This window comes from Magnolia sinica, chromosome 3 (assembly GCF_029962835.1).
Source record: "Magnolia sinica isolate HGM2019 chromosome 3, MsV1, whole genome shotgun sequence".
In the NCBI taxonomy this organism is placed as follows: Eukaryota; Viridiplantae; Streptophyta; class Magnoliopsida; order Magnoliales; family Magnoliaceae; genus Magnolia; species Magnolia sinica.
This window is the reverse complement of record NC_080575.1, coordinates 129,274,379-129,289,425: the sequence shown is the minus strand read 5'-3', so window position 1 is coordinate 129,289,425 and position 15,047 is coordinate 129,274,379. Positions and strand designations below refer to the sequence as shown.

Below are 15,047 nucleotides of genomic sequence, written 5' to 3'. Positions count from 1 at the left end.
TATTTGGAATAATCATCGATAGCTTCTGAAGGTTATCCACTATTAGCACCCTTTCTCTTCCAACTAACAACCCAAAAGCTGCAACCTTGGAAAGAATTCTGTACGTCCATACGTGGTGTGTTTGCGCTCCACCACTTTCCTCGCCAGGATCAATCATACCATAAAAAGACCAAACTGAGAAAACTCTGGACTTATTGAATCTCCAAATCATCTTATCTTGTTCCCTAATCACTGAATGGCAAAGAAAAACTTGATTTAACAACATTACAAACTCGCCCACCTTTTCATCTGTAAGAGATCTATGGCACAGGGGAGACCAAACCAAATGATCACCACAGAAGGAATAACACAAAGAGACCAAAATATTAGGATTCGGAGACGAGCGAGCAATCCTTGGAAACAGATCTTTTGTGGGGTGTCACTTGGGCACACATCTTCCCAAAACCAGATTCTCTCCCTAATTCCAAGAGAAAAACCGATCCCCTCAGGCCTCAATGAACTTTACCTTCTCAGACATCACCTTTTACATATTGCTGTGGCCCTGTAATTAAAAGAATCTTTAGTGCACTATCCACCCTTATTACATTCGTACTTGGCAGCGATAGATACCTTCCAAAGTGCATCTTCATCTACCCGAAACCTCCACAACCATTTTCCTGTAAGAGCCAAGTTCATTTGCCCCAAATCCTTGATTCTCTCTCCTCCCCTATTTTAAGGCCTGCACTCCTCAACCCAGGATAACATATGAAACTTTTTCCTCTCTTTTGCGCCTTGCCACAGAAAATCGCACCTCAACCTTTCTAGCCTGACCAGCACTGCCTTCAAGCATTTGAACAAGGACATAAAGTAAACTGGAAGATTAGAAGGGACTGCTTTGATAAGAGTGAGTTGGCCACCAAAGGAGAGTTTCCGGCTCTTCCACTTGGCAAGTTTATATTCGAATATTTCCTGCTACCGCATCCCACAAATGTTTTGCCGGTTTTCCAATACAAAGGGGGAGGCCAAGATAGGTGGAGAGAAAACAACCCACGCTCCACACCCAAAAAACCCACCCAAGTGATTGACCTCTTCAGATGACAAATGCACGCCCAACAAGACACTCTTTGACTATTAATCCAGAGATGGCCTCAAAGCAACTAATCACCATTTGCAATCTTTCCACCATTGCCCCATTAGGATCATACAAGAGTATCATATCATTCTCATATTGCAAATGGGAGATTGGATGCTTGTCCTACAACAAACACTGAACCCGCGATACAGACCAATTTCTTGACCACGCTCCAACACTTTTGCCACACATCAGCTACTACCACAAACAGGAGAGGTGACAGCGGGTCCCCTTACCTTAAACCTCTTGAGCTTTTAAAGAAACCTTTCGAGGACATGTTGATCAACCTCAAAAATTTAACTGAGCTAATACATTCCTTTATACATCCCCTACATTTACTTCCACATTCGATTCGATCAAGCATATAGTCCAAAAATTTCCAATCCACATGATCACAAGCCTTTTCGTTTGCTTCTATCACTGAAGACTAGGTTATCATTAACAGTGATGTAGATGGCACTTGGCTTTAATTTCCCACTCAAATGCAGCAACGACACACTGCATTCTGTTGAGTTATTTGATAGGTTGTTATCCACACATGCACACATACACCTGTTACAAATTTACGAGCTGGATTTGGGAACCTAATGGTGCCTGTCACAGTTGTGAATCTGAATTCTTGATTGCCTTCTTTCCTTGAATAACTTTGTTTGTTTGTTTGTTTTTTTTGTTTTTTTTTGAAGACACAGGGTGTCCCCACCTCTTTTTGTTATTTGATTCTCGCCTTGGGTGAACTATCATGAAACTTGTGTTGTGATGCTCTAATTTGCTGGCTGGCTTTTCTAGTTACTTACACATCCTCTGATAGATACTTAATACCTTTATGATACTGATCTTTATGGGTCAAGATCTCTAAGACTTTCCCCCCCCCCTTGAACCTTTTTACAGAAGATGCTCAGTTAACTCCTCTCTTACGTCTCGGAGCTGGAGCCTGTGCTGGAATCATTGCCATGTCAGCAACTTATCCGATGGACTTGGCACGGGGTAGGCTAACTGTCCAGGTATTTTCTTGAATGTCCTGACAATTCCTTTTTTTTTTTTTTTTTCCCGGTTTTGGTTATTCCAGTTTGCAGGAACTTTGCAGTAATTTAATGGTTAGGCCCTGTTTGGTAGTGTAACACCCCAGTTTTTGTAACTCGAGTACAGAACTCTGCCAACAAAAACCCGAGCATTAACTTAGGAACATATAACATGCATATGATTCGTATCAGTGGGCATCAAAGACGAGAGAGAAAACTAATCATGGTATAACATCAAGTACCATAGTTCATGCGAATTACTAGAAAATACGAATCCACTCAGCTGGGGACTCAACCCAAAGTATCAAATGCCATGAAAGATACTGCTAAAAGGAAAATACTAAGCAGCCACCGGTTGAGACCATAGAGCTCAGCCATATCTTGGTAGGGCTCTTCCTCGACAAGATCCTCTCTCTCCATAGCAGGAACGTCCTTAGGGTTTGCTTCATAAACTCCACCATCCATGCCTACATCATCTGTATAGTTGTATAATTCAAAGCATGAGTGGCCAGCTCAACGTAAATTCCCCTCAAGATTACACATCATCACATTAGTCAACTATAGTTTTAAACAAGAAAACATGCAAAACAATTCATCATGTATTCTTATTTAAATGCATGGATGCATGAAATGCACATCAACCTGAGGATGCTCATCCGGCTAGCTTTGGGCAAAAACCCACATGCAGTTTCAAGTGGCTAGTCACCAGAGAATGTACATTGAGTACGGGCTCAAGTGACAAGCTCACACAAATTGGGTCAATCGACAGTGGTCTAGGAGCTGGTGAAAAATACCCCAAGTAAGGTACGTACTATAGCATCCAGATTAGTCACCCGATCTCGCCCACATTCTATGGAATGAATGATTGGCCCAACTGTTATTATTTAATTTTACAAACAACCATTTTAATGGAGCTCAAAGGTCACTATGGGGGGGGCTCATCACTCAATATAAGTCGACAGCTTGGGCATAGTGCCCCATACCACCATCCCCAACTCATGAGACTTTAGCAAGTATGATGTTTGAGGGTAACCTCTACAACTAGTGGCTATAATGTAACAAGTAGATCTTACTAGTTCAAGATTATACAAAATAGTTCATCAAGAGCCACATAGACATAACTTATTCACAAGATGGTAAGCCTACAATCAAGTTTCCATTTAATCCATTTCCCAAAGTGGGCTACTAGTTTGAGGAACCATTCTATATAGGTGACCACCACTATTCAAGTTCATATTAAAAGTCCAGTTTTTCATACAGGAGTTGAGTTTCCCATTAGTCCATATGGTAATTCAAGCTTCATAAACAATCCACAAGGTATGTGAAGGTGTTCATGTGCAACATGTAAGTGCTTATAGTAAATAAATGTCGAGCGGATGACTTGAAGATTTATTCAACTAACTAACACAGGTAAGCACGAAATAAAGCTATCAATCATCGATGAAGGTGAAAAGTAAACTATCACTTAAACTAACAATGAAGGCGGAAAGCTCAAGGGAAAAAATCATCACCTTATGAGCTGAATTGCCTACTAACGTCGCTAGGAAGCGCGTGCGCCCCTTAGGATCGAATCCTATGACAAATTGTGAAATTGTACGGTTAGATTCAAGTTCTACACACTATATATGGTTAAGATCATAACCTATGGTTTAGACTACTTAGATTTAGGGTTAGATTTGAAATTTTTACACTTCGCACAACTAAATTTAAGACTCAAAATCCAACAAGCTTATTGAATTTGAATTGTATTCCAAAACTCATAGAAGAAGACTCACCTATGACAACTTGAACACAACTCGGTTCCGATTTGGATACGTTTAACTCGATCCAAGCTAGCAATCAAAACCCCAAACCAACATTGAGCTGAGGCAAACAAAATGTTCAAAATCAGATTCCATTCAAAGGGCAAAACTCAGCAAAATACAACAAGTTAACTCGGAACTTACCAACACTACGAACTAGGTGACCTGACTCGGTCGAACTTGAGCCAAACCAACTGTTCTTGATTCACGATCAACCCACACCAGGGGTTTTCCAACCCCAGCCTAACCTTCCTTGATCCAAACTCGGCCCCAATAGATTGATTCAGTGAGTCGACTTGGCTGAGTCGGCACAACCCGATTTCCCAACTCCACTCTCTCTCTCTCTCTCTCTCTCTCTCTCTCTCTCTCTCTCTCTCTCCTTCTCTATATGAATGGCCAGAGAATGCCCTGGGTGAACAGACACAACACTGGAAATCCGAGCACCAGTCGAGCCAACGAGTTGACTCAATCACGACATGGAAACTGCCTCTCTCTCTCTCTCTCTCTCTCTCTGGAGTATTCGGCGAGATCTGAACTCGACCAACCCTAACCTGAAAACTCAGATAGACTCAGTCAGCGACCCGGCGTGATGCGGCATAAACGCTGATTTGCTCCCCTCACAACTCAACTAAGCCAACACGAGAGTATACTCTCTCCCATTCTTTCTTCTTCTACTACTACTCCTTACTTCCTCCCTTCTTCTTGATGCTTCGTGGAGCTTTGGACTCGGTCCAGACTTAGCACCACAACCTGACTTGGTAGTATGGATTCGATGCGGCACACTTACCCTCACGAACTTTCTATTTTGGGAAATGCATGCCCTAAAAAGATTGCTCTTATAGGCTTCTCTAATTCGATTCTAGAGCATTCGGGTGCAACTAATCAATGGATTAGTTACAACTTTTAAGTGTTCTCCTAGATGGGTTAGAAAAGAAAATCTCAATTTTCGTTTGCATGGTAGTAAAACGACGTTACAACTGGATTTCAGATACCATGTCCCACTAGGTGAATGGCTCTGATCAATGTTTATAACCCATAATCGGATGGTGGGTTTTTCTAGCCATACGAGGAAGATGACCCGATCAGTCATGGTGATTCTTGGTCTAGGGGGTCATCCTTTGATCCAAGGCCTTTGAACAATCCTAATTGGCCCCACAAAGCTTGTGGGACCCATCTTGTGATGTGAAAGGGACTCATGTGTAGTGATTTTTCAAGTTTCATGATTCCGCCCGAGATGACTCGCGCTGGCTTGGAATATCGCACGAGATATCGTTGTTTTTGTATAGGATCTCCTGACACCCTAATTTTGATGTTCGAGATCTACTGACAAGGCTTCTAGAAGCTAGGGAGTGGCTGAGATTGAGCCATGTTATCAAAACTGAAAGATTCTCTCCGCCTCTAGCTCTAGCCATGGAAACCCTAAAACAAAGACAAATAGAAGGCTGAGATCTGTTCTACTAGATAGTTAAGATTAAAGGAAGTATGTCTCTTTGGATTGCCAACATGGCAAGGAGAAATGGGGTTTTTGCTTTCGCAAAACGGTTGCACGCAGCTCGGATTTCACTTGTACATGTGTGCACCAACCTGTGAGATCGTTAGGGTTTTGGTTGGAACCACCGCCCGAACACAATGGACGGATCGGATCAGGCATGTGATCGCAAATGGTGGGCCACGATCAATCACAATGGATGGTTTCCGTTTTAAACGCCCGCAAGCGGGAAAACGAAAAGAGGACGAGGAAGTTTCCTCTTCGACTCGGTTTGGGTCAAACTTGATTGACTGGGTTTTAAGTTCAATGGTACGGGGGTGTACGCCTACCAGTGTACTCCGTGCAATGTGGGGTCCACCATGATGTTTGTGGGAAATCCACTACGCTCGTCTAATGCAACTCTATCGTGGTAGTCATGAGCTCAAAATGAGTTTAATTATTCCGAGTCTCCGACTATCATGTGGGCTGCAATATTTGAATTCATCTATAGTTAAGAGTCTTACTAGGGTCCAGTATAATGAACAATTCAGATCATATGTCGGTAGATCCAAAGCTCGGGTGGACCACACCACTAGGTTTTGGGTTTTAGATGTTGATTTCTTTCGATCCAATGGTCAGATGACTTCTCAGTTTGATCTTAATGGTTCTAAGGGTTCCCGGTCTAGTTTAGATGAACATTAGTGGTATACTTATTGATCAAACAATCTAAGCATGGTAATTAAGTGTTGGATTGCCCAATATTAATTGTAGATCTGATGGACGGTGGATCTAGTAATCCAGGACCCGATATTGACAATGAACGATTTAATTTGTATGTTACGGGGTTTTATGAAGTCTTGTTGGAATCAGGATCCTAGAATTCAGGTTCTATGTACATATTTTTAGGGTTCTTGAGTGTAAATGGAGTGCGCGCGCATGTATTTATATAGCTGATAAAATAAAAATATGTGGTGATACCCCAGGATACTCAGTACTCGAGTATTAGAAAACCAGGGTGTTACAGGTAGCCACTCCCGCAAAAAAATAAATTTGAAGCAGATTTATCTGGAAAGCAAATTTGGAAAACTTACCTCCAGAAATCTAATTTTATATGCAAATGGTGTTTGGATGGTACTCCCTATTTTATCCTTTTCTCTTTAAATGTTGTTTGGATGACAATCATTGGAAATTTTATTTTATGAAATAATGCAACTTGATGACAATCAAAGTGGACCCAGTTCATGGACAATCCAAATCAACAACTGGACTCTATTGTAATCAATGTAGACCATGCATTTTCCTAGCCATTTATCGCATGTTTATGGCCATTAGATCAAAGTGATTTTTGAAAGGGATTGGCAATCAGAGGTAGGACTCTCATGATGGACAATTCAAAGCACTAATCGGATCTCTATTCTTATCAATATGAATTGTCCCTTTTTCAAGCCATTTGAGTGGAAGGCTAGGAGCATACAATCAAAGTGACTCTTAAGATGGATTGTTGATGAAAGGTGGGCCTTACATGATGGGCTGCTCGGATCATTAACTAAACCTCTCCGGTATAAATATAACACATCCATTTTCCTAGGCATTGATCTGATGGCTACAGATCAAAATGACTTTTGGAAGGGATCGGCAATCATAGGTGAGGCTTGCGTGATGGGTGGTCTAGATCACTAACTGGACCTCTATTCTAATCATAATTGATTGGTCCCTATTTAAATCTAGATTAAAGAGACTTTCAAGAGGGATTGTTAATTGAAAGTGGGCCCTACATGATGGGTAGCCTAGATCACCAGTTGGACCTCTCTGATATAATAAATATGGCTCATCCATTCTCTTAGGCATTGATCTGATGGTAATGGCCATTGGATCGATGGAGCTTTTGAAAGGGATTGGCATTCAAAGGTAGGGCTCACATGATGGATGGTTCAAATCATTAATCAGACCTCTATTCTAATCAATCTATACCATCCAAACTAGTCATCAAGTAAGAACCACTAGAATGAAGGGATACACCAAAATATAGTATATTAGAACACTTATGTACACTACACCCACATGAATGTATAGTTGTTTTGAGGTGTGATTATACATTCCTCCTTCTAGTGTGTCTGACCTAAATTTTGGATCAGGATGACTCTTGGTATTTACAGTGGAAATTAGGTGATAAAATATTTTAACGGTTTTGATTCAACATAAATCATACGGATTAGCCCACACATCTTCAGTTTTCAAACTATTCTTTACTGTTACTGTGAATGCAACATAATCTGAAGAAGAGTTTTGATAGGGTATGGAGCCCCATAGCACAGTACCTACAGTGGCTGATTACCAACCCATGGATTGCATCCAAGATCAATTGGAACAATTCATGACCTCACTATTAACATCTATAAGCCATGCTCTTATCATCATGATTCATATATGATCCTTATCTTTGAATCTTGCATTTGAATACGAGCCACTAAAATTAGTTTTCAATGCTTCGTATTTGTCTTCGTACACAATCATCCATTGAGCAAATGTTTTGATAGGGTCCAGTGCCTCCATAGCAACAATACCTACAGTGGCTGGTTACCAACCCCTGTATTGCACATCCAAGATCAATTGGAACTCTTCATGTTCTCACTACTACCATATAGAAGCTATGCTCTTATAATCATACTTCATTGATAATCCTACCTTTGAATCTTGGATTTGAATGTGAACCACTAAATTACTTTTCAGTGCTTCATATTCACTTTCATACACAATCATCCATTGAGAAAATGTTTTGAATCTTGAATTTGAATAGGAACCAGTAAAAATAACTTTTCAATGCTTCATGTTCATCTTTTTTTCTTTTTTTTTTATAAAAAATTTATTAAAGCAACGGGAATATATTAAAAACGGAGGAAGGGAACAAAGGGGCCTGCTGAGATAGCAGAGCCAAAACCACACAGAAAGAAAACACTACAAGCCTAAAATGAGAAAATTAAAATCTCTAAGAAGAGGCACATTAGAAGCCCATTCTATAAGAAGTTTTTTTGCTCTCGATCCCATTGTTTGAGCCGAAGCTTGCACGTTGTAGAAACATCTATCGTTTCTCTCCTTCCAGACCGCCCACCAGATAGCCATGATTGCCATTTTCCAAACCTTGGATCTGATTTTACCCAACTTGAAACCGTGCCAGTAAGCAAGAAAAGAGGATGCAGTAGCTGGCACGCCACCAAGGACGCTGAAGCTTGAAAGAAAGTACTGTTGGATCTGAGAGATGAACGGGCAGTGCACGAGAAGGTGATCGACAGATTCATCACAACCCATGCAACATAGGCAGATGTTGGCGAGCTGCATACCTTTCTTCATGAGGTTGTCTAAGGTGAGGATCCGATTCCTAGAGGCGAGCCAATCAAAGCAAATATATTTTGGGGGAATGGGATATTTCCAGATGAACGGGGAAGCCAACGAGGCAGGGTGAGAGGAGGGGAGAAGAGTAGTGTAGAGCGACTTCACCGAGAACTGGGAGGATTTTTCTTTGGTCTAGAAAATTTTATCCGGTTCGGACTGGGACGAGCTAACCCTAAATAAGCAATGCGGGAGCTCAACAAAATGAGCAATCTCCCAGTCGTGAAGATGTCTACGGCAGCTGATGTCCCAAACTACACCAGACTCCGATTGAGAGAAGAAGCTGTCAACAAGCCTGTATTTCTTGATTGCGAGGCGATAAATCGAAGGTAAGCTGTCCCTCAAACACCTTTCCCCTATCCAGTGGTCCTCCCAAAACCGAATCGCCAACCCGTTCCCCAAATGAAAAACAATGTTCTCCATTACCGGATTTTTGAAATGAAGGATTCCTTTCCATATGCGAGAAGCTCTGTAGGCTGAAGAATCCCTTGTCCACCAACCTCCCGGGGACGACCCATATTTCCCTTTGATGACAATATTCCACAGAGCTTCCGGCTCCGATCCGAGTCTCCAGGTCCACTTGCCCAGGAGGGCCTTATTCATCACCTTCAGATTTTTTACGCTGGCGCCTCCATCTTGGAAATGGCTGCAAACCTCCTGCCAATCCAGGAGATGAAATTTCTTCTGGTTTTCCTTGCCGCTCCACAAGAAAACTCTCCTTAGCTTGTCGATCCGGCGCAAAACAACTGACAGACAGAGAAAGAGGGACATGAAATATATGGGGATATTCGACAATGCAACTTTTATAAGTGTGAGCCCCCCCCCCCCAAGACAAGTACCTACATTTCCATCTGGCCAGCGTCTTTTGGAATTTCTCGACCACCTTGTCCCACATAGATATCGGGGGAGTACCGATGGCAAGCGGCAGGCCCACGAAGAATGTCGGGAAAGGGGCAGTGGAGCAACCCAAAATTTGGGCAAAATAATTTAGGTCCAGGTTGGAAACATTGATCCTAAAGACTTTAGATTTGGCCATGTGGATGCACAGCCCAGACACAACCTCGAAACATCTAAAAGTCGTATGCAAATTTACGATGGCTTTAAAATCCGCTTCGCAGGTTATCAACGTATCGTCCGCGAATTGAATATGAGATATCGGCGTATCTACCCCTGGCATCGAGATGCCTTTGAACAGCCTAGCGCTTTGGCCCTTAAGCAGCATCTGGGAGAGGGCCTTAGCAATCATAAGGAATAGAAGAGGGGAAAGAGGGTCACCCTGTCGTAAGCCCCTCGAGCTGGGGAAAAAACCTTTCAGGGCTTCGTTTAGAAGGACCAAAAAGAGAGGAGATTCAACGCATGCCTTCATCCACGTCCTCCATTTCTCACCAAAACCCATACGAAGAAGCATGTAATGAAGGAACTCCCAGTCCACATGGTCGTAAGCCTTCTCAATGTCGAGCTTGCAAAAGACAGATTTGATCCCAGCCCTATGACAGGAGTGGAGAATTTCATTCGCTATCAGCGTTCTGTCGACGATCTGTCTTCCTTTAATAAAGGCATTTTGATATTTGGATATCAACTTTTCCATCACAGAAGCAAGCCTTAAGGATAGGATTTTTGCCAGGATTTTATACAGGCTGCCAATGAGACTGATGGGCCTAAAATCGGAGAAAGAATTTGCCCCAGGGACTTTGGGGATAAGAGCGATGAAAGAAGCTCTGATACCCTTAGTTAGCTTTCGCCTGGCATGGAATTCGTTAAGGAAGTTCATGACGTCAGGGCGTACAGTATCCCAGAACGAGTGATAGAAGCTCATAGGGAACCCATCAGGTCCAGGGGACTTATCTCCACCCATTGCATCAATGGCCGCTTTAATCTCCTCTACTGAGAAAGGAACCTCCAGCCGATCTTCTCCCGAACTTAGGAGCGAGAGGAACTGGTTCTCATCCAACCGAGACCTGGACCAGCCTTCAGAAGAGAGAAGGGATCTAAAATGGAGCACCGCTGCTTCCGATATCTCATCTCTATCATCAACCTGTCTACCGTCCACTGAAATGCTGTGAATAACTTTAGCCCGAGCTCTCATATTAGCAAGGGTGTGGAAATACTTAGTATTCTTGTCGCCCTCAAAGATCCACTTAGCTCTCGATTTAACCTTCCAAGATAATTCGTCTTCCAGCGTTCTGGAGGAAATGGATTGAATAATCTGGATGCGTCTGGATAACACCTCCAGAGGGAGGACATTACCTTCTAATCCGGAATCAATCTGTTGGAGCTCTGCGAATAAAGCCTTAGGTTCGCTCTATCTCTAACGAAGCTCATCTTTCTTCCATTCTTTCCTTTAGCAGACGAAGCTTGCACATGAGCCCGTGACCAGCGAAACCATCAGACGGGAAGGAGGACCACCACTCCACTACTTTCTGATTAAAACTGTCGATATTGAGCCAGGCAAGGTTGAATTTGAATGGTTTGGGGCCCCAATCATCTTCAATAACCGAGAGGAGGATACGACTGATCAGAAGTCATTCTAGGCAGAGCAATTTGAGCCGAAGACGGGAACTCCTCAATCCAGTCCGTAGATAAGAGGAACCTATCTAATCTCGATTGAATCTGGGATTTACGGCTGTTGGACCAAGTGAATTTGGCTCAGAGAGGGAGAGATCAACTAGCTCCTGGGCTTGAATCCAGTCGGAGAGCGATTGCATGGCGAGATTTGATCTCCTTCTTCGAGAGTGCTCCTGAGGAAAGCGGACCACGTTGAAATCACCCACATAACAGCAAGGCCCTGAATAGGACTGTCTAATGGCAGTCAGCTCATCCCAGAAATTGGACCTTTAAGAGTCTTCATTAGGGCCATAAACAGAAATGACAATGCATCGGAAAGAAGAATACTTATCTTGGAGAATGACTGCTTTAGAGAAGACCCCTGATAGCGAGAACTATAAATCCCACTTGGAGGATTTCCAAGCAATGAGGATACCTCCTGAGGATCCAGAAGCGTCTAGAGAAACGAAATTTGCATCCTGAGCTCCCCATATCGTATCCAGAAGTTTCTTTGAGAACAACAGAACTTTAGTTTCTTGTAAGCAGATAACATCTGGGTCCTTTCTCCTGATAGATCCTTTGATCAGGCTCCGCTTCTACTTGGACCCCACTCCCCTTACGTTCCATGAGAGAACTATCATTGGGGCACTAAGCTTCTCCGGCTTCAATCCTCCCCTTACGTTCCCTTCCTTCCGCGTCTAGCCGTAGACGTGGAAGCAATAGTCGGAGAGGATTGAAGCCGGAGAAGCTCTCTGTTACTAGTGGATCGAGGAACTTGTTTGACGGGGGTCTTCGGAGAAGGTAATGGCCTACCCCTGGTCTCAATGTATTGGAAGAGACCAGTATAGTCTTCTTCCCTATTGCCGAAGGAGAGGCCCAGCGATCGGCCCACATTCCCCACTGCGTCTCTGATCCATTTTTTGTCGCGAATTTCCTTATAAATTTCGTCTCTACTTTTGCCCTCCGAGAAAACCATGGAGTTGTCTCCCTGACGCTAATGGGGAATTTCTGAGCACATCTGAAGAGGTTCTAAGACGATGACATCCGTAGACGTCTCCTCTCGGAACAGCGTAAGGGGGACCTAGATCAGCCTAGTCTTTGGATGCGGAGTTGAGAGGAGATGAAGGGATAGATGAAGCAGAACGAGACTCAAATATTAGATTTTCTGTCATGTCCTCTTGGGAGATATCGTCGCCCTGGACGGAAAGAGTGGGGTTATGGGAAGGTGGGACGAGATAGAATGATAGGGTGTGGTTAGAATGTTGCGGTCTACCGGGTTTGTTGGGTCTTATATTCGGGTGCGACACGGAAAAAGGGCTGGGGTTGGGGTTGATAGAAACGGGTTCGGATACCTTCAGAGTTCCCCATTTGCTTGGGGAGAGGTGAAAACGAGATGAGAACAGGCCTGCTTCGACCGACCCGATGTCAATGAGAGACGTTAGCCTAGGGGATGACGTCCACTCCTCCATGTGGATAGCCCTACTACCATTGATCAGGCGCTCAGACGACACACGTCATGATCTCATAAGAACGGCCTCATCGTAATTAATATTACTCGGCCGACGAAAATAAGAGGCCACGTGTCTGCGCCATTGCTGCTTGATGAGAGATGAGACCCTCTTCCCGAGAAGGACGCTCAAACTCCGGGACACGTGTCGAGTTATTGAAGGCAACAGATATCTTCGCACTGGCTCCCTGGATTTCGTCTGCCACACAAGACCCTGACGTAGGGGAGAGACTGCCACGCGTCATTTGAAAAGGCCGAACGCTGTCTTCATGTACTCTCGCTGCAGGAGATCTGACACCCCTTTGATTCGGTAGTCCGCTGGAGAACGCGGATTGAGCACCTTCTTCCCACCTTGCTTCCTGCATGTGCAACAATGGCTAACTCACCAATTACTTGGCCCTCCACATGTCTCCCCATCTAGGCTGCGTCGACTGAGGGGAACCCTTCTAGATCGGGAGCAGGTTGATATGATTATTGATCTTCACACGTACATGAGACGGGAGGGGAGAACCTTTCTTTCTTCTCACCTGTGCCCTAATGACGCCGAGTTTCGTCCCGAGTCGAGTCTTAGGGTCGATTTCGAGAAGAAAGCCTCCTCGAGATGCCGCTTTGATGAGGAACTCGTCGTATTAGCATTCTGGAGGAATATCCCAAATGAGGATCCATATGTTTTCTTTGCCGAATATTGAAAATTCCTCCCATGGCATGATTTTTCTAATCGGGCCATCTGCATGCAATTGGTCCGCCATTGTTAAGATGTTGGGGTTGAGGCCTGGACACACTCTCACCCATAAGACATCGTGACCCAGTGGCTTGAAGTCAGAGATGCCAAGTTGGAACCCAGTGCGTTGTTGAATCCATTCCTTCACTCCCGAAATCGACGCACCCGCTTCTGTTATGATCACCACTGACGTAGCCAACTTAGCTCGATTCTTCTCAAAAATCTCCTGCTCTACAACAACAGAGTTATCTGACTGATCATCGGCACTATCATCACAATCTGGATTGAACTGATCCTTCCTGGACCCTTCCGACTCCTGAGAGGGCAAAACAGTGCCCTTTGGATCTTAGAGCAAGGCATCTCTAAAAGAACAACCCTTGGAACGAGATACAGGCCGGGTGGTCATGACTGGAAATGCGGGCTGTTGCTCCATCGGTTTGGACGCACTAAGGGTGGAGTGCTTCTGGTAATACGAAGCGGTCAGGGATTCAGGACCATAACACGCCCTTTGAACCAGCATCTTTTTACCGTCATAGCTGACTCCATGCAACATGGCCACCGCCCTGGCCAGTTCCGCCTCGCTATAACTAAAGCGAATCCGCAATACGCACCAATGTCCTTATCCCTAGGCATAACTACATCCATAACAGCTCCCGCACGGCCAAAAATCCTCTCCAGATTGAGGGAAAACCAGCTATGAGGGTAACCTTTCACGTAAAGGGTCGGAAACGAAGCTTATTTACGTCAACCATCCCCCACCGGTTTTCTGTTCCTGTTCCTTGCCTTTGCTACCTTCCAGTCGATTTCACCGCTACCATCGGTCATCTCTCCCACAGTTCCCTTGCCTTTATCTTCGCCTATATTCATACCGCTTAGAGCCATAGCTAAACGAAGCATGGAAAGAGAGCTACATCGTCTTCGTCGTCGGCGTCGGCGTCCTCTCTAACGATTTAAAACTCTGGGATTCATAGTCATAAAGAAAATAAGAAATTCTAAAATGATTTTGAGCAAATGTTTCATATGATTTTGTTTATTTAAAAATAAAAATAAAAAATTGAAAGGTGCAAATGTTTCATACAATGGTTCGTTTAGCATAGAATCTAGAATGTGAATGGTTCAGATCATCATGTAAGTTGTAACTGGAGGTGGAAACCATCCACTGTAGGGTAATGTGCTACGGGGATGCATACCCTATCAAAACCCATCCAAGAAGAATGCACATTTTCAAGCTTTCACAGTTGTAGATTTCCTACTAAAAGTATTATGTGGAGGCATGTAAAAATGGTTACTTGGGGCCCACCTTGATGTGTTCACTATCACATGTTAGGACGTGGGAATGAAGATCAGGCAAATCCAAAATTCAGGTGTGCCACACCCCAGAAACAGTGGGATTTTTGCGCACATTGAAGCCTTCTTGGATCCACTGTAATGTTTATATGCCATCCAACCCATTCATTAGGTTATTCTCACCAGGATAAAGGGAGTCAA

The 15,047-nt window shown here is 43.7% G+C and overlaps 1 protein-coding gene across 1 annotated transcript in view; it reads left to right on the top strand.

Annotated features, from left to right (window-relative positions):
• The window catches only part of LOC131241299 (mitochondrial adenine nucleotide transporter ADNT1-like), a 30,732-nt gene that overhangs the window by 13,234 nt on the left and 2,451 nt on the right, over positions 1–15,047 (top strand). Inside the window, exon 5 of the mRNA XM_058240087.1 lies at positions 2,000–2,112. Coding sequence (XP_058096070.1) covers positions 2,000–2,112 — 113 coding nt within the window. The remainder of the gene's footprint in view (positions 1–1,999; positions 2,113–15,047) is intronic.